This window comes from Canis lupus, chromosome 5, assembly GCF_003254725.2.
Source record: "Canis lupus dingo isolate Sandy chromosome 5, ASM325472v2, whole genome shotgun sequence".
Lineage (NCBI taxonomy): Eukaryota > Metazoa > Chordata > Mammalia > Carnivora > Canidae > Canis > Canis lupus.
This window is the reverse complement of record NC_064247.1, coordinates 58,122,213-58,149,771: the sequence shown is the minus strand read 5'-3', so window position 1 is coordinate 58,149,771 and position 27,559 is coordinate 58,122,213. Positions and strand designations below refer to the sequence as shown.

Genomic DNA, 27,559 nt, shown 5'->3' with positions numbered 1-27,559 from the left:
GGTGAGCCTTGCCCCTGGCCAGGCTCCCATCTCAGGGCCTTCCCCCAACCCGGGGGCTTCCACTCTCCCTCAGTGAAGCTCGAGGGCGAGACTGAGAAAAGCACACGGATTTATTGCATATCAATCTCATGTATAAATTCATTGTCGCATTGGAAAGATTACATTTGGTGTACAGTCCTATTCTACAGCATTAACCTCGAATCAGCTGCTCCTAGGCTTCATCTTAAAGATGCTTCTCTACACAAGTACATCTGTCTTTATCACAAGCATCAAAATGAGATCTGCAGAATCAATCTGATGATTCCCGACATGGGGTGGCTTGTACGTCATCCTTCTCTGTCAGCCGTTTCCACGTTGCTTACGAGCTGCGCTTCTTTCGCGCTAGCAGTTCCGAGCTCCTAGTCTGGAGGACGTAGACCCTAATCACATATTCAACAAGTGCATCTACCGAATTTTCCTTTTCATAAAAATTTCACAAACAGACACAATAATGACCGCTAAACACGAGTCATGCACAGTTTACTTATAACAGAAGCAATTTACAATCAGGGGGACATAGGACATACACCGGCCTCCTTCTCAATGGTTTTTTTTTTTTAAACATTATATGAAAACCTGACATTTACATTTGATTTCTTTTTCAACACTATACAGTTCTAAAAGAAAAAAAACCCAAACAAACCCAAACAACGAAAACAAACGGAACCAAGTCTGTACTAGAACAATGGCAAGAGAGAGATGTGGACGCGCAGGTACGGGGTTCTTGCCAGCAGGTACACACACACACACACACACACACACACACACACACACACACGTATGCTCCGCGTGATGCGCTCCGACACCGGGGCTCAGCTTCCCTCACCGCGGGAACATGAACGATATAAAACACACCGATAGAAACCTCCGGAATTTCTTTGCTCACAAGTGAATTGCACGTTTGGAAAACTCAAGCTGCCTTTTAGTTTTATTTCATTTTTTTCCAAAAGCGGTAATCCGAATCAGTGACAGAGAGGAAGAACGTAACAAACTGGAATGCAAAGAGGAGAGGGAAGCTCCTGGAATCACGCAGGAATGTCTTGTCACAGTATCACTCGCTGCTGCTGCTGCTGCGGAGACAGGTTCATGGCTTCTGATACCCGGCTGACCTCCACCGACCAGGAGCGGCCGCGGCCTTGCGACCCCAGCCGGGAGGGGCGCAAAGGTGCCTGGCTCTCCTGGGTAGCGTTGCCCCCTCACCTCTCCCCCCGGACAGCACAGTGAATACAGCTCAGTAGATTTCAGTCATTGGGCATGGGGACGAGGGGCATGGGGACAGGGCAGGGGGACCACGATCCAGTGCTTCGAGGCTTCAAGCCTACCAACGGGTGATATGTATTTGGGCAAGTGCTTTGTGAATGCTCACTGAAGAAGCAGCTAGGACAGAGAAGGCCGAGGGCCCTGGGAGTTTCCAGGGCCATGCTCGGGCCACAGAGGGGCTGGGCTAGTCAGGGTCTGGACAGACCGACTGCGCTCCTGCCTTGGACAGGACGGCCATGCGGGCTCACCTGGTCCATGGACCCACACCCAGGGTCCCAGGTGGGCTGCAGGCACATGCACCCTGGGTTCAAAACAGGGGGTCCCTGGGTCTCACTCCTGAAGGGTCCGGTTGGCCAAAGGATCGGCAGCTCTGTGTATCCTACCCGGTTGTCTCAGGAATGAGAGCAGTGGCTGGGGGCTGGTGTCGGCCCGCCTGGGGCCAGGGTCTGAGGGGCGGTGGAGGGGAGAGCAAGGAATCTTCCTTTTGAGCTTCCATTTGGGGATGTCAACCATCCAAAGGAGGAATGCCGTTGATGCTAGACGGCAGGGCCCCAGGTTCACAGGCCTGACCCTGGCCACCAACTGTGGACATGGTGGTCAGCCTGCTGGGGGGCCTGCTGTAGCCAGGTTCCGAGGCTGGGGTCTCAGCATCCTGGCCACCCAGCCCCCTGGCCCCATGGTCCATGCTAGTGCTGCGGCCTGGGTACAGAGCAGGGAGGCAGCTCGCTGTGGTCTGGGGTGGGGGGAGACACCAGGGTGGGGAGGAAACTCCCTTGTCAGGGGTCCAAGGACAGACCCCCCCGCCCAAACCTATCAGTGCTTGGGCCCCAGGGTTGAGTGTCTCAGAGAAATGGGGCTAGCTCTAATTGTTTGCAGGGGGAACAAAAGCGAGGGCTGAAGATGTGCAGGGGGAAGGAGGGCAGAGAAGACTCCGGCCAGGGCCAGCTGAAGCGGATAGAATGCCGCAGCCCGTAGGGCAGCCTGGAGGCGGCGGCCCAGCCCCTGATCTGCTCTGGGGCCACAGGAATCAGCCACTTGGGTCTCCACCCGGCCGAACTTCCTATTTTAGGCAGAGAGAGTAATGTCACACAAAAAAGCACACACCTTATTCTTTAGCAGAAGAAATATAATTTGAGTTTACAGAAATGGGCAGTTGCATCTGAGGTTGACTCTGCAAAGGGGTCCCGTCTGGATGGAGGGGAATATGGAAATCCCACGCAGCGCCCGGCGAGCCTGGCGGTGGAGATGGATGCAGGTGAGGAGGTGAGGGGCTGTGTTTGCAGAGCCTTGCCCACAGGGGTGCACGTGCTCTTCCTTGCCCAGGACGCCCTGCCAGCCTGCAGGTGCGCCGGAGTGGCGTGGCGCCCTTGGCCGCTCCCCCCACGCGGAAGCACACGATTGTCGCTGGCCTGGAGCAGCGGGGAAACGGGGACACGGCTGCTCTGACCGGCCTGCTGCCCCTGGGCCAGCGCCCAGGACCCAGGCACCGCCAGAGCCCCATCCCCAGGCGGCCCGCGCCCCTATCGCTTGCATCTACATTCTTTTCTAAGGGCACCTTGGAGGATCTTTTTCTCTTCCTGTTGGGACGCTATTCTTTTTTTTTTTTTCCTTCCAAACAATAAAACAAATAAATAGAACACTTGTCTTAAATGCAAATGTAACTGAAACTCTAATTTAACAAAAACACGTGATTGTCTGGAGATGGGCAGCAGGATCCGTCCGGGGGCGCGGGGGTATTTGGCACATTAAAAACCTCCCCACTCCCTGGTTATCGATCACACAACACACAACCTTATACACGGTTTTGGTCCTTCACTACATACTTATATTAACATTATTTCTTCACAATAAGAATGTCTAATGCCAAAATACTGTTAAGGAAGAAATAAAATAAGAAAAGAAATGAATTAGAAAAAATTACAAGTTATATACAGATTAAGGTAAATTCCATCAGGGAAAAACATGATTTGAAATTGGCCCCTATGGGAATAATTTAAAGCCCATCCGAGTGGAGAAGCAGACCCATCCCGAGGAGGAGGAGGCGATGGCATCCGTGGCAGGTCCCGCCTGGATGGCCTTCCGTCCTGGAGCTGGTCTGGCAGTCGTGTCCTGGAGCCCGGGGTTCACACAGGCGGAGAGCCTGGCGGCCAGGGGCAGAGGAGCTGCAGAGTGACCCCAGGGTGGCCACAATAGGATGCCTGCTTCCTTCCCCTTGTCCAGATGGGGTGGGTGAGGGTGTGGCTGGAGACGTGGATGCAGCTGGCAGGTCCTGCCTTCCGCAGAACGGCCGTGGGGGGCTGGCACCGGGGTAGCTGATGGGCAGACCTGGTCCGGAGGAGTGTCAGGTGCCTGGCCCCCACCTCTGCACAGGGGACTGGAGCCACCGCTCTCACCTTCCCCATACAATCAGGGTGGGGGGTCTTGCTGGGGGCCACAGGCATGAATCACATGCCGCACACATGCGATGTGTGCCACGGGCGTATCTCGCAGCCTTGGGCCAGCCCAGGATACCATGTCTAAGAATTCCATGGCACAGTTTGAAACTGCTCACAGGAGTGGGCCCCAGGCCCCTCGGTTCTGCTCGGGGCCACCCAGAATCACGTTGGCTTTACAAATACAGTCAGGGATAGAAAATTTCTCCGTTATCTACAGTATAAAGAACACGCCCAGGCACGGTATCAGTTCCCAAGCGGGCTCGGGTTTGCAAAGAAGCTGAGATTTCGAAGCAAATGCAAAATTACTTTTAAAAAACAATTTGCAAGTCATCTTTCGATCTTTTAAAAAATACTGTCTATTTTTAAAACCACATGCTTAAATAGACTCTGTCGTCAATAAGATTACCAAAAGGGTTACTCTTGTAATTCTCATTATAAAAAAATCATTTGGGCGGTCTCCCTTTGCAGAGCACACCCGTGTCTGTCCGATCCTCTCTGCGACACCACACTGGTGCCCGAAGTGGCCCACTGCCTTCAGTTTGGGATGAAAATCCTGCCCTCACCCACCGGGTTGGTTCCGCGAGGCAGCTCCCAAGCTGCACGTGGCCGGCCTTGTGCTGTACCCTTCTGGAAGGCTGTTCTTAAGACCAATTCTTGGATGGTGGGCCTCCAGGACAGCTCATGGACTCCTGGGAAAAGTTAGAGCTGAACCGTGGTATGTGTGGGGACAAGCGCCAAGGAGTGGTCAACGCAGGTGACGGGGCAGGGGGGTGTCTCTCTGGCCCAGGCCACGCCGCTCCCCGAGGCTCACTTCTCCATCTTCTGCAGCCGGGATTTCTGTTGGGACATTGGGGCCCTTGAGGTTGCCTGGCTTGGGCTCTGACCCCAGCCCCTCCCGGGCCGGTCAGAGGTGGTTGATGGGGTTAAAGGCTCCAGATTCCGGCGTGGCTCCCGTGATGTTCAACCAAGCGTCCAGAGGGCTCTGGGAGGAGGTGTGGAGAGGAGCATCCTCGGAAAGAGACAGCATCATTGCATACGCCTGGCCGGGGAGAGGACGGGGACACACACACACACAGGACAGGCAGGTGAGCCATGTGGCTGAGGGTCCTGCAGATCCCAGGCTGGCCCCTCTCAGGCCAGCCCCTACTTGCCCTCTTGCTGGGCTCAGCCTCTCCCAGATCCAGACTCTCCCCTGGGGCCCAGAAGAGGACGATGTGGGTGGCAGGGCTGGGGGTGTACGTCGCTGGGCTCCCATGCACGAGGGTGCCAGGGTGCTGTGGTCCTGGCTTCCACACCCTGGGGCTCCTGCAGCTCTGTGGGGTACTCCCCTCCTGTGGTTACCTCTCTGCCCCACTCCCACCTTCGTGGGGGCCCCAGGCATCGGCAGGAGCCGACCAGAGGCAGTCCCTGTCTGCTGGGCCTGGGGGCTGCCTGTTTGCAAGACCATGAGGACAGCACAGAGCTACCTGGGGAACTGGGTGCCCGGCTTGTCTGAGCTGAGAGCCGATATATTTCTGGGCCTGGCACACGGCTGGTCCACAGGACCGTCCTTCTGCCACTCGCTGTAGGGCACGAGGCAGCGGGAGGCATGGGCCCGTTGCTCATAGCAGAGCAGGGTGGAGGAAGGCCAGCCCTCCTCCCACCCGGTTTACACCCTGGACAGGATTAGTAAGACACAGACAGACACGCAGACGGTTCTTGCTGAGACTGGGGGTGGGCTGATGGAGACCCCTCCTGTCCAGTGGACGGCAGCAGGGAGCAGGGCCCTGTGGCCACCTGCACTAGAGACCGGGGTGGAGGCATGCCCCGGTCCCTCGCTGACCCTGTCACGGCATGGTGTTAGTGACCGCATCATGGACAGCTTCCTTCAAGAGAGGCCTGGGCTACAGGCCGTTCTTGCTCGAGTCAGAGAGGGAGGGAGGCCTACACAGCTTCCAGGCTGGACATCTGCTCATGGACGCCTGGACGAGAGCGTCAGTGAGCACCTGGCTCACATCCCTCTGCCTCACTCTCTCCCTGCCCCACCCCTGCTCATGGGGAAGCGGCAGTCACTCGGGTGTCTCTCTAGCCGATGCAATGGCTAGACCTGGTCCTGCTGTGACCCAGGCCTAGGACGGCCACCACCAAAGGAGGCGTGGCTGCCACCTGCCATCTGGCCTGGGGGTGCCGGGAAGGGGGCTCTGCTGGGTACCTACCTGGTTCTTAGCCTGCCTGTACAGTGTCTGCTTTAAAGTCTCAGAATCTAAGGTGGGATTAAGCACATCTTTAACGCCAAACGCTTCCTCAGCTGCTCTGCGGAGATCCAGCCCCTTCCCAAAAGTCGGCATCGGCTCCAAAGCTAACAGACCGCCTGGTTGCTCCTCAATACACCTGCACCAATGACCGGGGAGAGGAGGGCCTGGCGTTAGCTGGTCTGGCCTCTGGCCACCTCTCTGCTGCCCCACGGCCGGCTCCGTGCCTGCATGCACGCCGCGGCGTCTCCACGAGCCACATGCACCAGGAGACAGACACACAGACACACGGACACCTGGACAGAAGCCACACGGATGCAGGAGAGGGATGGACAGAGGGTCACAAAAGGGGGTGAGTACGTGCACACATGTTGCAAGCAGCAGGCGGGGCGCCCTGGTCTGTGGGAATGCAGCACAGATCAGGAGGTGGCTCTGGGGGACCCGGGGCTCCCACTCCCAGCATCCAGGGGAGAGGGATCATTAGCCTCTTGGATCTACAGGACTCCCCCAGGACCATGGGGAACACTGGTAACATCCCTAGTACCAAACACAGGCAGTGGGCAGTTGGGGTTTGTGGTAGGTGGCCCCAGCCTGTACCGCTTCCAACCGTGCCCAGCCCTGCTCTGCACAGCCCGGCCAGGGCCAGAGGTCACTGCGGGCCAAGGCACCAGAGACGATGTGGCTGCAGGCTCAGCTCCTTCTCAGCTCGGGAGGGTGCCTTTCCCTCCCACACTCTGCCTCCAGGCCTGGGGAAGTACGTGTGGGGAGGTGGGCTGGGCCCTGACCCTTTCCTCGGGCTGGGCCTCACCTGGGCTGGCAGGCATAGGGACGCCTCCCGGTCCCACTAGGAGACACCTGCTGGGGATAGGGGTGAGTCTAGAGGGGAGGATGCTGGACTCAGGTGGTTTGAGAGTGAGGTTGCTCCCATGATGCTCAGGCCCCTCCCCGGCCTGGGCCCTGGCACACGAGGCTGCCCATGTTGGCCCATGGAGGCCTGGTCCTTACCTTCGGGTGTGTTCAAAGCCCACGGCCAGGGAGGCAGGCGGCTCCTCGTCCTCCTCGTCCTCGTAGGCACCTTGGGGCTCGGGCGTGGGCGACACAGTGTCATCCTGGGACTTTCCTGCCAGACTGTCATCATCTTCCTCCTCTAGTTCCTCCTCCTCCTCCTCCTCCACGTCCTCTGGCTTCCCGCTGGCTAGGCCCGGGCACTGGGAGCTGCCGTCCAGGTCCTGGACCTCCGGCCTGAAGTGACAGGGGAGAGAGTTGGCCTTGGACCCCGAAAGGCCTGAGATTGGGCTCTAGTCGGCTCTCCCCTCAAGGCTGTCCTTACCCCCTGCAAAGAGAGCCTGCATTCATGGTCATGGTGACCTTCAGAGCTGAGGCCCCTGTGGAGTGAGTCAAGGAGAAGAGGGGGCCCACTGAGGCCGTGGCAGGGAGGGGCTTCAGCAGTGGAGCTCCTGTGATGCCAGAGTGGACATCGGCCATCAGATATTCGGGGTGTGTGTCAGGGAAGGAAGCTATGGCCAGTCTGGTGGGGATGGGGGTCTCAAGTGCTGGAGCTGGGGTTGGGCACTGCACAAGGGGTGCCCTTGGGGAGGTTTGCTGATTGACCCTTGCTCATTCCTCCTGGTCAGTCATGAGGACATAGGGAGACTGGCAACCCAGAGTGACAGGTCCCCTCTGCAGATGGAAGGTCTGGGATCCCGGGTTCTGCAGAATGAGGCCTGGGCTGTTGTCAGCCAGGGAAACCTGCTCAGATGAGTTTGTTTCAGAGACTGGTGGCTTCTGTCCTGCAGCCCAGACCCCATCTCATTTCCATCACGGTCACTCCAACTGGTTGAGATTTTCCACCCTGGATTCTCGTTTTTAAAAGGAAGGAATCCATGCTGAGCAAAGGTTGAGGCTTCTTGTTTCTTCCAGAAAATCCGCTAGCCCGAGGGCCACCTGGTGGTGTCCAGCATGCAGGTGGAGGGGCACGGGGAGGGCAGCCACATGCTTCCTGAGCCCACGTCTGGGCCCCCATTCCTCCTGGACCATGCACGGCCCACAGAGATCCATCCACTGCTGTCTGGGGAGGCAGGAGTCCTGCTCTGGGCATCGAGGCAGATGGAACACCCTTCCCTGAGTGAGCACTGGCCTCCAGACCAGAGGCCTGTGCACATGGGCCCGGGAGGCCCCTGAGGGCCAGGCTCTCGGCCATCCCTAGTTTCCCTCCTGGCCTTTCCCAGAGAAAGTAGGAGATGTTGCACCTGCCCTGCCTTCCCAGATAGGCAGTACCCTGCCTGACGTTTCCCTTCTCAGTGGTCACCTGTGCTGCTGGCCTGTGCTGCCTTTCTCCCTGGCTCTCTGCCCGCTGACCTTGCCAGCTCGCAGCCTGTGCCCTCTTTGCAACGTGGGAACACCTCACCCTGAGGATGGGATAAACGGTGCAGGTGGGTGAATTGGGGGCTGGAACTTGGATTATGCACAGCAGGTTGCCCTGAGCACGTCTGATAGAACCTGAGCGTGTGTGTGGTTCTATGTGGGAGCCCCCCTATTTGGAGCAGGGCCCACGGCCTTACTGCCAATCTGCTCATTGGCAGGTGGCCTGCCTCAAGCAGGAGCACCCAGTGAGGGGCAGCAGGACCGAGGGGGGGGGTCCAGCAGGCTGGCGGCAGCTCCAGACATAGGGTACCTGCACGAGTGTCTGGGCCTCCAAACAGCTGCTGCGTGATGCCCCGTGTCCGCCGTGACCCTGCGCCGGGGCCGGGCTTAAAGCAGTCTCTCCTGGTTCTGGAGGCTGGAGCCCGAGATCCTGGCATGGTTGGGCCTGGTTCCTTCTGAGGCAGTGGTTCCTCCTCGGTGCCCCTCGGCTATGGGGACATCTTGCCCCGCCCCCTCCTCTGCTTCACCCACAAAGTGTGTGTCTGCATCCTACTCTCCCCTTGTGACATGGTGTGGCATCGGGGGTCTCCCTGGCGGCCTCAGTTTTACTCACTCATCAACAATGAATTGATTTCAAATAAGGCCACATTCTGAGGCACAAGGGGTTAGGATTTTGGGGGGAAACAATTCAGCCCAGGTATTAAATGGGGTGATAGGGCCAGGAAGCCTGACTGTCCCTAAATTCTCCTTGATGGTCAAGAGAAGCTGGTTCTGGATGAGAACTGGATAATGTTGAAATCGGCCCAAATAGAACTGCCAATGTCTCACCACTCAACACAGATTGGTGGATTCACGTCAACCATGATGGTGGCTCTTGCTCCCGACAATGACCCGGGGCATCTCCCGGAGGCTCCCACGACAAGGCCTCAGCAGGACAGGCCATCCAAGTTCAGCTCTGTGGTCAGCTCTGCCCCAGGGCTTTCTGGGGGATTTGGGGCCAGTGTCCTCCATCTGAGCCTTGCTCCCTGTCCCCACCCCTAAGGCTGTTGGGAAAGCCCCACTGAGACTGAGACCTCGGTGGTGAGGGCTACAGTGGTGTGGTCTCTCCTCTTCCCTCTGTCCCCCTGAGTCTCATGGAGGGTCCCCCGCCTCTTTATGGCTAAGAGCTGGGCCTGCCTCCTGGGCTTGAGGTGTGAAGGCCTTTCTGGTGCTCCTGGAGGACTGTCCGCCCCATGGAGGATGCCACTGATTCTTGTAGGTTCTCCATCCACCTTTGTCCTGGGTGCAGGGAGTCCCAGTTCAAAGGATTGTCTTTAACAGCCAGGACATGTGTTGTGACCCATCTGTGGGGCTCTGATAAGGCCTGACACCCGGTCCTCTCATCTGTGACTTCTCCGAAGGCAGAGATCACACTGCTGAGACCTGAGGCAGCTCTCAAACAGGCTGCAGAGCTGCCTCAACGGGTCTGGGCCCCACTGAGTGGCAGGGATCTAGGTTCCCGTGAGACCATCATGCCTGTGCCCAGAGCCAAGGATGGACACGGGCACTCTGTCCACCCCAGAGCAGGCAGGCCTGCACCTACATGAGAATCTCCACTGCCAAGCAGGGTGAGGCTCTGGCAAACGTAGCCCACAGCCAGCCTCTCCACCATCCCCTCCTCTGAGCTCACCCCAGCCCTACCTGGCAGGCAGGTGAGATCACCTTCCAGGGAGCATGGCAGGATGTGGTGGCCCAGAAAACGTCCAAGTGTCACATTCCTTTATAAATTGGACAGGCCTTCCCGGTGCCCCTACCTTGTCCTCTAGCAGTACTGCCTGCCCTAGAGGGAGCTGTGTCTCCTCAGGACCCTCCTCACCTGCTGGAGGTGGGCAGGGAGGGCGTCGGGTCCTGGGGGGTGGGACACAGAGCTGTGTGAGGGCCAGGGCTCTGGCTTCAGGTTCTGGACCTGGCTTTATGGTGGGAGCAAGGCCCCCACCTCGCTGGGCGCAGTGTTCTTCTGCAGAATCAGCCGATTGCATCCTGAAGGCTCCTGGTGTTTGGAGTGTCTCTGGTTTTCCACCAGCTGGTCTGGCACCAGCTTTCACCCAAGGAGACTGTCCTCCTGGGGGTCTGAAGCGTCATTCCAGAAGGGATCCCGGAGTAAATGCCACCTGCTGAGCCTTGGGATCCAGGGCTGTGTGGAACAGTCTCCACAGCTTGAATCTGAATTCTGCCGTTTTCCTGCAACCGTGTGTATGCGTGTGTGCATGTGCATAGGTCTGCATGTGTGTACGAGTGTGTTTGCACGTGTTTTTACATGTTTGTGTACGCATGAGTGTATGTGCATGTGTACACGCACATGATTCCATGTGCATGCACATGAGTGTGTGCATTATGACTGCCTGTGTGGCACTGCAATGTATATACATGTGTATGTGTGCATGCATGTATGTGTACCCACGAGTGCATGCATGTGCATGCACATGTGCACCAGTGTATGTGTGGTTACATGTGAGTGTAGAAGAGTTCCCATGCATGTATGCATGCATGCACAAGTGAACATGTGTGCACAAGTGTAAATATGTGTACATCTGAGTGCATGCATGTGTGCACACATATATACACACATGCAGGCATGTGTGATTTTGAGTGCATACATACATGTGTGTATGTGCACCAGTGTATGTGTGTATATGTGTGTGTGCATGCATGAGTAAGTGTACTTACTTATGTGCATGCACATAAGTGTACTCATAAGTGTACATGCACGTGTGGTTTCATGCACCTGTACATGTGCATGTGTGAGTTTGTGCACATGTATATGCACGTGCACCAGTTCACACATGTATACATGTGTGCATGTGTGTATATGTGTGAGCACGTGCATGCACGTGTACGTATGTGCATGCACGTGTGGTTTGTGCACACTTATATGTGTATATGTGCACACGTGTGGGTGCATGTGCATGTATGTGTGTGTGTTTCAAGGGGCAGCACTCCTGTTTGGAAACCTTCAGTGCCTCGGAGTAAACAGAAATGTTCTGAACTGTCAGGCTCTCAGTACAGGTCACGTCAGGAGCCCTTACCCGGCTTGCACTTTGTTGCACATCTGTGACACCCAAGCCAATCAGGCCAGCACCTCGGTGAGGCAATAAGCACACAGTACCCATCACTCGTCAGGGTGCTCACTCTCCTCACCGTCTGCAGACCCAGAGACAGGCAGGAGGGGAGCCATCGCTGAAGCCCCCCCTTCCAGGGGGCAGAGTTGGGGCCAGGACAGATGCTGGCATGCCTGTCAGTCTCCCCTCTGCTGTGCACCCCAGTCCCTCTCAGGGGGCGGGGGCTGGGGTGGGGGTGCCCCTTCTCTGGGTGTGGCCACACAGGTTTGAATCGAGGCCTTCTTGGGGTCCAGAATAGACTTCTTACCGTTTGTCCGTTCGTGTTGATGCTTGGTTCATCTCACTATTGGCAATAAAGTTTCTGATTTCAGAGAAATAAGAGTCTTCTTTCTCATCTAAAAGTGCATGGTTGTCTGACTCGGAGGTGGGAGAGGAGGCACTGGTCCCCAGGTGGTTCGTGAGGACCCCGGAGTGCTGGCTCACTGTGAGGACAGGGGAGCATCAGAGGAGGGGCCTCCCTCAGCTGAGCCCTGTCTTCCCCCTCCCTCCCTTCCCCTGTGTCCCCACTCCCCATCCTCTCCCTTGTCTTCCTCCCCTCCCCTGTCATCCCACTCCCTCCCCTCCTCTCCTTCCACCTGTGCCCCTGGGGCCATACCTGGAGCGTGCTCGTGCTCGTGCTTCTTGAGGTGCCGGTCCAGGTTGGTCTGCTGCCCAAAGCAGCGGTTGCACAGGTGGCACCTGAAGGGCTTCTCCTTGTTGTGGATGTTCCGGACGTGCCGCTGGAGGTTGGAGGAGATGCTGAAGGAGCGGTCGCAGTACTTACACCTGGAGGACACACGCATCTCAGAGGGGCCCCAGACCCCACCCCGTACAGCCAGAGATGGGGCTTCAGCCCCCGCCTGCAACCTGGAAGAGGCCCCCGTGTCCCCCCCACCGTTTCCCAGGGCATGTGGAGCTGGAATGAGCCCCCCACCTCCCTGCATCTGGGTCCCCAGCTCGGAGGCCCTGCCCTGGGCCGTGTGCTCCCAGCAGCCTCAAGGGGGCGGCCGTGCACCGTGGAAAGACCCTGGGGCGGCGGTTCTGAGAAGGAGGAGACCTGCTCCCAGTGACTTTCCTCCTGGCGGGAGACCCTGACTCTGGCACGAGGAGAGCTGGCCGGGGCCTGGCCGACTGTCAGTGGGTCCTGGGGCACATGGGCCCAGCCTCCCAGTTCATTCATCGTGGGTTCGGGGAGCTGCCCCAGCCCTCTTCAGCACCCGTAGGCGCCCTGCCACGGGGGCTCACTGGTCTCGCCATCTGTCAACCACCTCTGTTACACGGACCACGCGTGACCACACCCTTCGGGCCAGGGTGCCACCAGCCCCACACCATCCCGTTATTTCTGTGCCCCTCTGCGGAAGGTGATCGCCAGCCTGCCCATGGTTTTGGGAAAACCTGAAAAGACACTCCTTCCTCCGGACGCTTCAGTCGTGTCCTCCAGGACCTTGGTGCCCAGAGTGGTGTCCTCTCGGGGCCGGGCCTCGTGCAGCTGCAGCCTTCACTGCCTCGCTTGCAGCCCCGGGGGCGGGAAACAGAGGGCCAGCCTCCCAGTTCAGGGAAACAGCCGCCAGAAACGGAGCAGGAGCGAGGGGAGGCCCAGGGAGCTGCGGGCACGTCTGCAGACCCAGGCGGGGTCTCGCTGGGGCGCCAGCGCCTCCTGGTGGCGGAAGTCCAAGCAGAGGCCTCGTAGCCGCTCCGCCGCCCTGGCCTGCGACGGCAGAGGGGATTCGCTTCTGCTGTTTCCAGGTCACACCACGTGTGCCGATGTGGGCGAGTGCACACACATGTTGTGTGTGCGCATGCACATGCGTCCCCGTGCCTGGGCTTCAGCGCGCCTCCTCGGGGATGCTTCGCTGGGCGTCAGAGGCACGTGAACCTGCGAACACTGTCTACGCATTTATTTTCCACCTTTGGAGACAAACAAGCTTCTGCAATGGGACGGGAGGCAGGTGGGCACAATCCTGGCCCGCTGAGTCTTCAGGAGCCGGTCTGCACAGCAGGTCCCGGCAGGGCGCACACGTGGAGGGTACCAGGGACCTGTCCTTAGTATGGAGCCCGCCCCCCTCCCCACCCCGTCCTGATCACACCAGCACAGAGTACAGGCCCTGCATCCGGGCCACAGGATGGAGCAGCGCCCGGGGTTGGTGCCGGGGCCGGACCAGCAGGGCCATGTAAGGCTGGCCTCCGAGGCGCTGCCCTGTGACACCTGCCCAGGCGTCTGGCCAGCACAGAATACCAGGGGCCCCTGAGGCAGGAAGATTTCGCCCCTAGAGGCCACCGGTGCCTGCAGGGGTGTTAGTGCTGTGCCAGGAGGGGCCCTTTCCCTGCCCGGAGGGGCAGCTTGATGAACCTGTCCTGGAAGCCCAGGTCCTGCCTCACGGCCCCCACGGGGCTGGTGGTGGGGCCACAGGAAACAGGCAGAGTCCCTACTAGTGGGGCTCCAGGTGGCTCCCCTACCCCCCATACGGCTCCAGAGCTCCTCTCTTCGTGTCTGGACCTTCTCCGCCACGGCCTCGTGGACTCTGGTTTCCTCCATAGCCAGTGGGCAAAGAGCCGTCTGTGATTTTTACACGAATGAAGGTCCTGGGCCACAGTCCTTGGCCTCCTCTTTCCATCGGCCCAGGCCCCCTGGGCTTGGCTCCGGCTCCTCAATGGGCCCACTAAGCTGTCTCCAGGCCCCCAGGAGCAGGGGGCTTTGGTCACGGCCCCTCTTCCCGCGCCTTGTGATGTTCACTAGTTCCCAAGGACCCGCCGTCCTGGAAGCCTACACGTCCTGGAAGCCTGCACGCTGTTGGCTGCTTTGTCTCAGCCTGCCCAGGGACGGAGGGTTGAGCCCTCTCCACCATGGTCCATCTCTCTCCACCACAGACACATTCTAGCCCCCACAGTGCCAGGCTCCCAGACAACTGTCCTGCTTCTCAGGGCGATGGCTCAGGAAGGACCAAGTGCAAGGCCAAGGTGGTCTGGGCACTCACCCTCTGCCCAGTCAACTGGCCTTCCCAGGGGTCCGTCCGCCTGTGTGCTCACCCGCACTCCTGGGGCCCGTCTGTCTGTGCGCTCGCCCGCACTGTGCATGGCATTCCCTGCCTTGTTTCTCTGGGAAGACAGGGACCTTTTGACAGGTTCCACCTAACACAGCCTCATAAACTCTGAACGGTAGGAGTCCTGAGGAGGAGATGGGGTTGGGCAGGATTGTTTCTTGTTACCAGAAATGGAGTTCTCTTTCCAGAGTCGTGGGGGTGAAGAGCGAGCAGGAGGGAGCCATACATTGGATCTGCTCACAGAGAGCCCTGAGTGTGGCCCTCTCCTGGTTCTAATCTAAATAAATGGCCCAGACAGAGAAGCCCATTTGGAATTTAGGGGAGCAGTGAGCCCTGGGCTTTGGGGGAGCAGAGTTCTCTGAGCAGCTGGGATTTGCGTTGTAAATAAGCTGACAAGTGGCTAGTGAAATTTATGGCCTCGCTGTGTAAAATAGCACGCCACTGCACCCGCTGCGACAAGGAGTGACCGGCCGGCCGCGGCAGTGTGCAGCAGAGCGCCTGGGGAGGACCTTGCCGCGACCGTGGCCCCCTCCCCTGCCAGGGAAGCCCGGGGGTGGGGGAGGGCACAGTGTCCTCCACGGGACCCAGCCTGCCACACCAGCTGTCCCAGGGAGAGATGCTTTTGGTCATTGTGAAAGCAGGGGAAGGGGAGGAAAGAGGAGATTTTTGAAATCCAGCCCTAAACACAGAAGTAGAAAAGCAAGGGGACAGGTTTGGGCCACCTGAGGGGATGAGAACTGCCCTCGCTCATGGGGAGGAGACCAGCCGCGGATGGAGAAGCCCATGTCCCCAGAGCCAGAAGCTCATGTCCCGCCAGGAGCATGCTGGCCAGCCTGCGAGGGCTTGCACCCGGAGCATGACCAAGGCCCCGCCAGGCAGCATCCAGGAGGGACCCCAGGCGTGGCTGCCAGGGAGGGTGCAGGAAGCAGCCCCCCACTCTGTTCTTGAGTCCGGCATTCTGCTCGTCCAGCCCAAATTGTCACAAGCCCTACCCGCCGCGGCTCTGAGGCAGGACAGTGAGTCTTCTACTTTGCAGCCAAGATCTCTGAGCTGAGGACACTGGCCGGCGGGAGGTTTGAGTGTCCCTCCAGGAAATGGTCACACGAAAGGGTCTTTCTTTCCCAGGGCCAGGGCTTTGACACACCTTCAGAGTGATTTCAGGTCATCTCCGGCCAGGACTTAAGAGGAAGAGTGTCCCAGCATTGTGTTGTTTGTCACCCTGCAGCCCGTGACGAGCCCTGGCTCCTCCTGCTTGCAAGGGTCGGGTGCACACGGAGTCGTGCACACATTGGGCCCAAAGTGGAGCTCACGCCTGGCAGGTAGCGGGTGGCTGGGAGGTGAGAGTCAGTTTGCCAGTGGTGGGGAGTCCTTCTCCCTTGGTGGGGCCTGTCCCCTGGACACACAAACTTTCCTCTTCCAATTTAAATTCTTCCAACGACCAAAGGGAGCCCAGAAAGCCCCAGTGATGTCAAGGGGAAAGCCACACACGCCAAACTCCCCAACTCAGGGCTGCCTTGAGCCAGATAACGTCAGGATTTGCAACGCAAACTTTCCGAGCAATCATTGTTACGCAAGTCGAAACTCACAGATTGGAGAGAGCAAAAAGGTTTCAGTGGTAATGAAATTCTTCTATAAACACAGCCGGACCCTCTGGGGGCTCCTCCGCGCAACACCGTCCAGAAGGCGGCTCTCGTTTCAGGGAGGAGGCCAGACCGAGTCATTCCTTTCTTTGCGAGCCTTTGTGGAGTCGTGAGCCGCTTTTCTATGGGGCGGGAGGCCTGTGTATGGGGCATGGGCTGGGGGCACCGAGCAGACTGCTGGTAAGTAGATGTGCTGTCGCTCGCCCAGCCGGGACAGGACGCAGCCCTGCAGTGGGTACCCCGTGTGGCTGCCCTTCCCAGGGACAGGGACCCACACCGAGTCTCTGGAGCTGATGGGGGCCTTGGAGCTCTGTATGGCCGGTCGTTAGGATCTCATGCTGCCAACTTAACACCATGCAAAGCCTTTTTCTCAACGGTGGCCGTCCACCAGACACACCCTGGACAGAATGAGGTCTTGGCATCTAAACCAACTTTTTTCTCTGATTTGCCTCGTGGTTTCCACCACCTGGGTGTCTCATTTTCATTTAAAATGAGAACTCTCAGGCTGCTCCCTTGGCTGGGTCCCTGAAAGCCAGGGTGTCCCCCTCAGTCCTTCTCCTGCCCGACAAAGGCTCTAGGGACCAAGGAGCAGGATCTGCTTCTTGTGAGGCCAGAACGGTCTGCTGGAGCCGCCGTGGACTCTGACTCTGGGGTCTAAGCCTCTGACTCTGTGTCTTCAAAACGAGGACGATGCCGGCACCGGTGAATGGGAAATGTGATGGTCCTTGCACTGACGCGCTGTGTGCCTGCTCCTCTGCAGGCCGAAGCCCAGCATCGAGGAGGCACATGGCTTCCATGCAGGGCTGATGCGTGAGTCCCTCAGGACGCCCCCAGCCCAGGCTGGGACCCACAGTTGCACGGAGGTCCTTTACCGCTGTCCACCCGGCCTTGGGCACGTGCCCTGGCCCACCACCCTCTCTATGGGAGCTGAGCTGGAGGGAGCTGGGGCGGAGCGAGGCTTCCCCCACAGACCACCTGGGGCCCTGGCTTTGGCTACTGCTGCTCTGAACTCCCCTCCCCCCACCCCAGGCAACAGCAGCAGGTGGGAGAGCTGCTCCGAGGCACCCCATTCTGGGAGAAGGCAGGAACCTTCAGGAAGCCCACTGAGCACCTCCTGCCTAATCTTTATAACACCCCAGGGCCCAGGGTCACTGTGGGGCCAGGAGGGAGGGGCCCAGGGAGCCCCCTGACACAAGCATGCTGGCTCCCACCTCACCAGAAGCCTGCCTCCCCCTATCCACGTGGGACAGGCTCTTACCTGTATGGCTGCTCCCCAGTGTGCGTCCTCAGGTGTCTCGTGAGGTTTGCTGATCGGGGGAAGATCTTGCCACAGTACCTGGAGTGGAGGCCCAGTGAGGGGGGCATTAGGCAGCTGCACTGCCATAGGTTCAGGCACCCATGAGCTTTCCTGCTGTGGTTCCTCCAACTCGAGGTCTAGGGCCTGAGGCCCCACAGGGGGCAGGTGGGCTCAGCCCACCCTGGCCTGCTCGGGCTGTGCCCCTTCCCCAGGCAGTGTGTCAGCCAGGGGGCCCGAAGGCGGCCGAGCTGGCTTGGACCCGCTAGGACAGGCTCCTGCAGCCGGGGACAGACACAGCGGGAGTCTCTTCCCAACACTGGGCTTCCCCCCCAAACTCCAGGAGCCCGGGTTAAACGCTGACCAGCATGCCTTGGCTTGGGCCTGACTGGCAGGGCTAAGGCTACGTCCCCTGTGCTCACAGGAGCACAGCTGGGGGCGGGGCAGGGGACGTCCAGCCTCTGCAGACACGCGTGTGGGCAGTTGCTGCCATCGGCGAGCCGACCGCGTGTGGCCACATGCTGTGCTGTGGCCGGGACAGCTTTTCCAGGGAGCCCGGGCTCCTGTGGCTGCCTCACCCTTGCGCCCCACCTTACCTGCAGGTGTAGCGCTCCTTGCCCTTCCTGAGGATGGGGTCCGAGAGCGTGGGGGGTGGGGACCGGAAGTTGAAGGGGTGGTGGGGGAGGGGCTGCAGGGAGCTGCCCGAGTCCGCCTTCATGGCTGCAAAACTCTCCAGCTTGTCTGTCATGGTCTCGATGGCTGACATCTGCCGGCAGGACAGTGGGAGAGACGGGGCGGGGGGATCCCTGAGGAGGCCGGCCCCACCCCCAGGGCATCCCAAGTCCTCAGGGACGGGGCAAGGACCAGAAGCTGGAGCAGCCTCAGGCTGTGGGTGGAAGAGGCCTCTCCCAGGCTTCCTGGCCACCACATGGATACTCTCACTTTCCGCAGCCGCCCTGGGCCTGTCCTTCCCTGCAGCCCGGTGTCAGCCCAGGGCCCAGGCCGGGGGAGCTGGAGCCAGCCTCTGCCAGCCAGCACGCCCCCCTGCCTGGCTCAGGGCATACAGGGGGCAGGGGGCAGGCTCCGGCCTCAGGGGACACGTCCTCTGACATCTGGCCAGCACTCCTGAGGGCTCGCTTCGTTTAAAGACAGAATCACATCCCACTTTTCTCTCCTCTTCTCTCCCTCCCTCCCTCTCTCTATCTCTCTCTCTTTCGATAAGACAGCTCCCTTCATCCTGGGTTAAAAGGGGCCTCGGGCCTGGGCAGTGTCCCCTCGTGGCAGCAGGCCACGATTGCCGGCAAAGTTCCTGGGGAATCCAGCAGCCTAGGGCTAGACACTGAACTGAACCTCAGGAGGACGATGTCCATGTGACCCAATGCGGGACATGGTGACATGGACCTGAGGAGCCAGCTCTCCAGGCCCTGGAGATGTCAAGGCTGGCTTGGCTTGGGGAGGATTCGGGGGTGCGGCACTAGCCACTTCCTCCTGGTCGGCAGAGCTGTGATCGGAGCCCCCAGTGGTGCCCATCCCCAACGGCGTAGGTTTGGGACAGGATGGGGGAAGGGGGTTGCACGGGCCTCAGGGCCTGTTCCGCTCTCCTTCCCCCCGGGATGCATGTGCCCTCCTCAGGTGCACGATGCTGCCAGCTGTGGGCTGCCCACCCTGTCCCTGCTGCCCAGCAGGTGGGAGCTACCGTCAGCACCGGGACATGGAACCCGGGTGCAAAGACCGCTGCCCACCCGGCTTCCTGTCTCAGTGTTAGCCGCGGCCTTGAAAGGCTCTGGAACTCTGCACACAGAGACTCCCCTGGAGCTCCAGAGGTGGTGAGGGTTTATGGCGCACCCTGCCCCCCAGGGGCTGCACACACGTGTGTCAGGTCTCCCCAACCAAAGGCCCTGGTAGGGTCCTGCCTGGCACCTCAACACCATGGGCTGATGCCTTCATCAGTAGTGAGCCCATACTTTGTAGAGGCCATCAGTTATCATGCCTGAGTGATGGCCTGACCTCAGACCATCTAATTAGGTGGCTTCCTGGTCCTCGTCCCATCCCCCTGCCTGGCACTCTGGCTGGGGGGCAGGCAGTGGGGGTGGCAGGGCTGGGGGTGGGGGGGTTCGTGGGCAGGAGACAATGGGCAGCCGGCCCCCTGCCAGGCCTCCCATCCTCAGGCCTGGGTGGGTCTCCCTGAGGCTGCCTGCAGGTCTGGCCTGCTGGGCCTGCTCCGCCTGACCAGATATTCCCGGCGGGGCTCCCACAAACACAGGATGCGCCTGGCGGGCTTGCCGGCTCTTTCCAGCCCGACCCGAGGAAAATCAGGGGAAGTTATTAAGCAAACCCTCTGGCCTGGTGAAACAATGGGAGGCCCTAAGTTTAGCTGTGAACCCAGGCAGGGGGCAGGTTTCACCATGGGGCTGTTTGTCCAAGGTGGGAAGGACCAAGAAGCAGAACAATGCTTCAGCCTGGCTCAGGCCGCCCCCACCAACTCAGCTCCCAGGACCCCCAAGTGTGCTGGGGGAGGTCTGTGGCTCTGGGAAGGATGCTGGGCCCCAAGGAGTCAGGACAGGTGGGCTCTGGGGGGATGAGGCCGGCCATGTGCTCAGGATTGCCTGTGGGGGGTGTGTGGCCACTGTCCAGAGGGGGAGGTTCTCTTTCCCAACCCCATCCTTAGTCTCGGCGGACAGGCCTGCCACTGCCTGCAGCCCTGGGGGGCGGTGCTCCTCCTGCCCACCACCTGCTGGACCCCTGTCCTTGCGGCCAGTCTATCTGATTCTGTCCTGTTCCCTTCCCCCTGCCCTCCCACCCCATCCCCCATGCCCACTGGGTGTCCACTGGGTGTCTGCTGTGCTCAGATCTCTGCTCTCCTGGTCTTATGTATGTGTCCTGCTCACACCCGTGCCTCCTGGATCTGTCCCTTTCATCCCCAATCCCTGGCCTCTGCATCTGAGCATCTGTCCACTGCTCCTCCTAGTGCCTGAACTGTGGGTCAGTGAGGGGCTCTGCAGTCTGGGGTCTTTGGTCACCTCCGAGGGACCCACGGGCTGCCCACAGAGCACCACGCTCCTTCCTCACATGTCCTGGCCCATCTCATCCTCTTCAGCCTCATGGGGACCCATCAAGGCTGCAGGGAGAGAATTCCCTGTGCACCTGCCGGGCAGGGGAACTGAGGCCCGCCTCAGGTGTGGCCAGGTCTGAACGGAAGCTCAGGGAGCCTGCCCCCGGCAGAGACCGCCTGTCTGGGCAGCCCATCTGGAGACCACACCCCGCTGCCCTCCCCTCACCCCGGCCTGGCATGCCACGGGTCTTACCTGGGGGTGGAAGAGCAGTGGGGACGGCCGCAGATACTTCTCCTTCAGGACTCCCACGGGGTCGGTCACCTTCCGCTTCTCTACCCTGCTGGACAACAACGCAGAGGGTTACGTACCTCACCGAGCTGCCCGGGGCTGTGCACGAGGGTGCCCGCCTGTGCCCCGGCAGTCACAGGGCTGGGGGCCTTAGCACGGATGCAGGGGCCACGTGTCTCCCTGACGGTGGGGGGGGGTTCATGACCGAGCACACCTGCTCACCTCCACGGTCTCTGAGCCCATACCTGGCCTGAACACTCGCTCCACCTCCTCTAAATGCTCCCTATCTCCACACCCAGGTCCTGACCCTGGCAAGGCTCCCCCGATACCCCCAACCACCCCAACTGTCATCCCACAGAGTCCCCAGGGCCTCCCTATAGCTGCCACGTGGGGTCTACCTACAAACTCACAATGGCTGCTGGAGAGGACAATTCTAGAGTATTTTCCGAATGCTGCTGACAACTCTGTTCATCACAGAGCAAGTGGAGGAAGCAGCCAGGGCAGGGCGCTGAGGTCCCTCTTCACACTGTCTCCCAGTAAAGCCAGCCTCAGCATCCTCGTGGGGGTGGGGGTTCACAGAGTGGCATGTAGGGAAACCTGCCACTTCTCCGCACACACACATGGCCCTGCTGCGCAAACCCTACACCAGCCGCTCCCGTCGTGTCCGTGCGAGGGCCTGGCTCTGCTGCACAGCTGCCCACCAGGGACCGGCTGGGACACCGAGCAGAGCACGAAGGGGTGATGGCACCAGGAGAGGAGGAGGAGCTGCAGAAGGACAGCACAGCCACCCAGGGAGCATCCCCCCAGGCCTGGGGCCACAGGGAACCCTGCAGGACCACCAGCCTGGCCCAGCAGGAGAGGGTGTGAAGGGTCCCTCACCCCCAGAGAGGCAGTGTCCATTGTGTGGGAAGTTGGCGTGGAGGGCAGCTTGCTCTGAAGGGCCTACCCAGGGCCATCTTCAAAGCTGGGCCATGTTGGATGCAGCCTTTCAGCAAGACGCTGTAGTGTTGGTGGCATGAGCCTATAGCAGGGGGACCCACCTGGGAGGGGGTGTGTGGGGTCTGTGTTAGGCTGGCTCCTGAGCAACCAAGGCCAGCTGACCCCAGGCAGCCACTGGTGGCCCTGTGTGCTGAGTGCCCAGGGGGTGGCTGCCTGGCTGTATTAGGGTTCCCTGAGCCTGGGGGATGGAGGATTGCGGGTTGTGTGTGTTAAGGGTGAGCAGGATCTGGGGTCTGGCCTGTGGGGCTGGTGTGGAGTTTTCCTGGAGTCACCCAGGAGCAGAGGAGGGCCCTAACCCCTAGCTCCAGGGCCCAGCCTGTGGGCAGTTGTGGTCATACACAATTTGTGTGAAGAGGGACCTTCCAACACCACACATGCTTGTTTACCTTGATGGGCTTGGGGGTGGTAGGGAGACGATGTGGGGGTAACCTGTACCTGGACACGTTGCTGGCATCTATGTGCAAAGTTGGGACACAGATCCAAGTTGGGACACACAGTTGGGACCTCAGATCCAATGGCCATAGCCAGGGACACGCTGGGTCTCAGGGGACCCCTGATAGACCTCACCATCTGTTCTTCTAGCTTCCAGACAAAGGCCCATGGCCCTAACCAAGGTGAGAGGGGGCAGGGGAGCAGTGAGGGCCTGGGGAGAGGGCAGGGGGATTGGGGACAGAGCAGTAGGATGTTAACTCAGAGCCTGCTGATTCCAGCTCTGCGGCCTGAGCGGAAGTTCCCGTCACCCTCCTGTCCTCTACATCAGGGTTGCGTGTCTCATGGGGCCCTGGAGGGTCTTTCCCCAGGCCCCCTGATGGCACATTTGCCCCAGAAAGCTAAGGAGCACCGTCAGCAGGTGCAAGTCACCACTTCTCAACAAGCGTCTGGTCAACTCTCTCAGACCATCTATGGATGGCATATTCTGAACAAAACACCTAGAGAGGCATGTTTTCCATCTCCTGTGATGCAGATATCGGCCCCGAAAGGAAATAGCACTGGCTGGACACAGGCGTCCCCAACCGGCCGCTGACTTGCTCTGGCTTCATTCTGCCCCACAAGTACCCTCAGCTGCTGTGGGCTGTTCACCTGCACGCCCGCCTCTTTACCTGCACACTGCAGAGAATACAGGCCACATGTGCCCGTCTCCCTGAGCGCTGGGTGTACACGCATGTCTGCATGTGGGCCTGTCCACGTGGGCATGGGCCTGAGCCCCACAGCGGCGCCCTGCGCAGGTTCCTGGATCTGCATGCCTGCCCCAGGCCCACCCCATGCACGGCCCTCTCTCCTCCAGGCTTGGCCAGCCCGGCACCCGCAGGACAAGTGTGATGGGGATTGGACCCCTCCACCTAATAAACACACCTGATCAAAGCCCAGACTTTGCACCTGCCCAGAGCTTGGCGAGGGGAATTAAATTTGCCTCTCACCAGAAGGGCTATCACAAAGGTGGGTGCTTATTTTTTGCAAACCCTCTAGAGCTTCCTCCTCCTCATCGTCCTCTTCCTCCTCCTCCCCCTCTTCCTCCTCCTCTCTCCTCCCCTCTGGTGCTCCAGTGGCTTCCCTGGGCCACCAGAAACCCCAGTGGTGGCTCCAGGGGGTCAGTGGGGACCACCAGGGCAGCCTCAGGGAAGTGCAGGCTCTGGGAGCAGAGGAAAGAGCACGGATCTGAGTTTTGCCGAAGGCAGAGCTGGTCCAGAGAAGACGGCTGGAGGCCGAGGGCGGCCCAGGTGAGGTCTGAGGGGAGGCTGGGAGTCCCCTGTGGCTCTTGGCCCAGCTGCCCAGCCAGGCCAGGGCCCCTTTGGGAGAGCAGGGAAAGGCGGGGCGTGTTAATACCTGTAAATGGGGTCCATGAAAAAGGGCGACGGCTTGGCGTAGTGTAGGGAGGGCTGCTGGGGCAGCTGCGCCGGGCATGCCTTGGGCAGCCCGTCCCCGGCCCCCAGCTTGCGCTCCCCGTAGATGTGGTTCTTGCGGGGCTCCCGCCCCCCTCCATTCTGGCTGGCTCGGACGCGGCTGCCAATGCTCAGGTCCAGCGGCTGCTCCTCCCCGGAGGCCGGGGCCGGGGGCGCCTTGGGCGCGGGCAGCACGGGCTTCGCCTCTTTTGGTTTGGTGGTGAGGTCGAAAGGGGACTCGGCGCTGGGGCCGCCCACCTTGAGGGCGTCCCGGGGTGACCGCGGCTCGGCCTTGACCAGGAGGTTGTGGGCGAGGGAGCGGTCCGCGAAGGGGCAGAGGGCGGGGGGGAAGTTGGGCAGGAACTGGAAGGGGAACACGGAGTGGTAGGGCAGCGAGGCCAGCTTCTTCTCCTGCATGCCCACGAAGCCGGGGCCGAAGTACTTCTCGGCGATGGAGGCGATGGCCTTGATGGAGTCGCCCGCGGCGCCCGAGGCGGCCAGCAGCTGCTCGTCGGGCGGCGGGAAGAAGGCGTGCTGGGAGTAGAAGACCGGCAGCTCGGCCGCGCTCGGGGCCCCCGGGGCCGCCGCGCCGCCCCCGCACTCGGGCTTGGCCTCCACCGCCTTGCCCTTGTCCTTGGCCTTGTCCCGGTCGCTGTCCACATCGCTGTCCAGGTCCGAGCCCGTGCCGGTGGTCGTGTCCAGGTCGGTACCCGTTGTGGTGTTGACGTCCTCAAAGTCGCTGCCGTCCGACATGTCGCTGCCTCTCGTCTTGAGCTTGTCTGTGTAGGAGTCGTCCAGGCGGCGCTCAAACTTGTCGTCGGGCCCCGCAGCAGCTGTGGCGCCCTGGCCGCTGCTGCTGACAGCGGACACGAGGGGCAGCGCCGGGTTGCCCAGGGGGCTGGGGAGCTTGGCGTCCTGGGTGTGGTTCAGGGGGCTCTTGAGCAGCGGCGTGGGAGGTAGCAAAGGCGGCCGGGGGTACAGGGATGGAGGGAAGATGCCCGGGAAGCCCGGGGTGAGTGCGGGGAAGGCAGGTGGAGCCGCCGAGAAGGGCAGGCTGCCGGGGTGTGGCCTGGATGGGAAGTACTCGTTGAAGCCCAGGCTGGCGTGGTTGAGGGTTGGGGGGGGCTTGGCCTTGTCCATCATGGGGCTGGCGGTCAAGGGCAGGCCCGGGGCGAAGATGCCGCCCGGCGTGTAATGGTTCTTGCCCTCACAGAAACGCCGGTGTTTGTTGAGGGAGGAGGTAGTGCTGAACATCTGCCCGCAGTCCTTGCACTTGATCTGCGTGCGACAGTCGGCGTGCATCCGCTTATGTCGGCACAGGTTGGAGAACTGTGTGTAGGACTTGTGGCAGACCTCACCTAAAACATCAGCAGAGAGCAAACACAAACACGATATGAAATTACCAGGAAACCCTGCGGGGGGCGGGGGGCTGGGCGTGGTGGCGGCCACTGCCATCCGGAGCCGTGAGTGCTGATGGGTGTGGCACATGTCACAGTGTATGGACCTGTCTGAGCGTGCACAATGTGTGTGTGCATGTGTAGGTGTGTGTATGTGTCTGCGTGCATGCTTGCAGTGCGTGTACATGTACCTATGGGTATGCGTATGTGCATGTCATGAGTGTCCGTGCACATGCATTTCGTGTGTGTGCTGTGTCTGCCCATGTGCATGAGTGTGTGTGCGTATGTGTCTGCCTGCATGCTTGTATGTGCATGTACCCGTACCTATGGGTATGTGTGTACATGTGCACTTTGTGTGTGTGCTGTGTCAGCAAGTGTGAATGAGTGTGTGCCTGTGCACACACCTATGTGTGTGCATGCATCCCACCCTGGGGCTGAGCTCCAGTGACCAGCACTGGCTTCCCACCTGGATAGATCTCAAGGCTCCTCGACCTTTCTCAGTGGAAACTGGGGTACCTCTGCTATTTGTGCCATCCCCCACCAGGAATGTTTGTCACGTGGAGCTGAGGTCCTCTGAGATCACTCCCAGGGTGGATAAAGCCATGGTGTGTAGCCACATGTGCACTGGTCCCCCTCAGTGGGGTTGGTCCTGCAGGGGTTGGGGGAAACCCCAACCACCAGATTGCCTCTCCTGCACTCTGTCCTGGGAGAGAGGCCTTGGGGAGACCAGCCCACTCGGGGGAGTCTCTGGGAGTCTGGGCTCCCACTGGCGTGCAGTGGCCACCGTCTGGGCCTGGCTTAAAGTTGGGGACAGGAGGGACGCCCAGGCAGGGCTGCGTGGAGTGGGGCTGGCTTCATGTTTGAGTTAAGTGAAGCCTCCCCATATTGGGATGTGGAAGTGGCGCCAGGCTCAGGTTGGATGGATACTGGCCTGGGCTCTGGACAAGATGGGCGGTAGCCAGCCAGAGCCACTGGGGGGCCCCGGGGACCCCATCTCGCCACTTTCCCGAGGCCTATGAGTTGAGTGCTGTCAGAAAATCACCAGCTTTTCTTTCTTTCTTCCTTCTCTTGTTTTTCTAACCAGAAAGGGAGGAACACACACGCGCGCGCACATACACACACACACACACACACACACACACACACACACACACGTTGCTCTCAGGCAGGACAATTTGCTTCCTAAATGCAGCCCGGTGGAAACAATGGATCCAGCCTGTTTCTCGTTCACCACAAATCCTGACTGCCTGGTGCCCTGCTATTCTAGCCGGCGCCCCGGCCCCACATCGCCGAGTCCTTTCAGCACGGTATCTATTTCTATAAAGGGCCCTGCCTTCCCGTCGTCTGCGTGGTGGGATGCTTTCAAGGCTGAGGGGCAAGAGCATGGCCTCATTGGATCACATCTGCCCTCTTTGCGGGAGGGGTGGGGGCGGTGGCTGACTCAGAGGTGCTGGGCCACGTAGCCGGTCCATAAATACACTCGGGTCACCCACCCGGCCTGGGGGAGCAAGGCCATTTCTCAGCTCAGGCCTTGCTGGACAACAAGTGACACTGTGCTGCATCCGGCCCAGCTTGCCAGTGCCTGGTTACTGGCTGCTGCCAACCTGAGCTTGGAAACTGGCCTTGACCAGGACCCCCACCTGGGGCAGCTTCCCGAAGGGCCCTGGGCCAGCCCCATGCCTGGCTGTGGGGAGCCTGGGACCCCTAGCTCTCACCCCTCCGCTCACATGATGGTGGGGTCCAGCAGAAATGCCAGGGCTACAGAGACACCTCTGAGAGCCTGAGGTCCCCAGAGCCGGCGGAGGGAGGTGGCTGCCCAGAGGGGCTGAGGAAGGCCTGGGCAGCCCGCAGTGGACTGGACGTGAGAGGGGGGCCTGGCAGAGGGTGCCCTCAGGCCCTGGCAAGGTGCAGGGGGGCCCCGGCCACTGCTCACAGGTGTTTCCTTTCTGTGTAGGGCACGTGAGTGGGTACACACACACACACTCACTCTAGAGAAGGTTCTTTTGTGCAAAGTGCCCACAAGGAGACTGACCAGCCATGTGCCCAGATAATGCCCTCCTGTGCACCCCCAGGGAATGAATGCTGCCACAGCCATGTGGTCCACGAGGGCAGGGCTTAGGGGCTCCTAGGCAGGCTTGCCTGCAGGACCGAGTGTGCTGTGTGTGTGCACCCAGGCGGTGCCCAGCAGGTGGATGCAGTCTGTGCTCACTAGTGACTGTGTTGCCGTGAGCCTGAGCCCCTCCCAGCCACCCATCTTTCCTGAGAGGTGCCATGTTGTCTGTGCCCCCTGCTTGTTTGCAGAGCCCAACGTGGCTTTTACCAGGGGCCAAAGGATGCTCAGCCGTGGCTTGGAGGATGTGCAAAGTCACATTTCACATGTCCCATTCTTGAAATTTGTGCCACCCTATCTGAGTGACATGTCTATGCAAGCAACCTGCTCATGTGTGGGGTTTTCTCTCTAGCTTCACCCCTTTAGCCAAAAGCCAAGGCACCCAGGCAAG

General features: G+C 60.1%; 1 protein-coding gene across 5 annotated transcripts in view; it reads right to left on the bottom strand.

The window, feature by feature from the left end:
* Window positions 1–92: 92 nt before the first annotated feature.
* Window positions 93–27,559, bottom strand: part of PRDM16 (PR/SET domain 16) — a 314,126-nt gene continuing 286,659 nt past the window's right edge. For 2 of the 5 annotated variants that reach the window (XM_025427404.3, XM_025427405.3), the window contains exons 9-17: window positions 23,606–25,019; window positions 20,747–20,834; window positions 18,038–18,207; window positions 17,406–17,483; window positions 12,083–12,252; window positions 11,735–11,909; window positions 6,971–7,207; window positions 5,930–6,104; window positions 93–4,773 (exon numbers count right to left, since the gene is read on the bottom strand). In XM_025427404.3, coding sequence (XP_025283189.3) covers window positions 4,639–4,773; window positions 5,930–6,104; window positions 6,971–7,207; window positions 11,735–11,909; window positions 12,083–12,252; window positions 17,406–17,483; window positions 18,038–18,207; window positions 20,747–20,834; window positions 23,606–25,019 — 2,642 coding nt within the window. In that variant the 3' untranslated portion in view covers window positions 93–4,638. The remainder of the gene's footprint in view (window positions 4,774–5,929; window positions 6,105–6,970; window positions 7,208–11,734; window positions 11,910–12,082; window positions 12,253–17,405; window positions 17,484–18,037; window positions 18,208–20,746; window positions 20,835–23,605; window positions 25,020–27,559) is intronic. The other 3 variants (XM_025427406.3, XM_025427407.3, XM_025427408.3) reach the window with 2 other exon arrangements.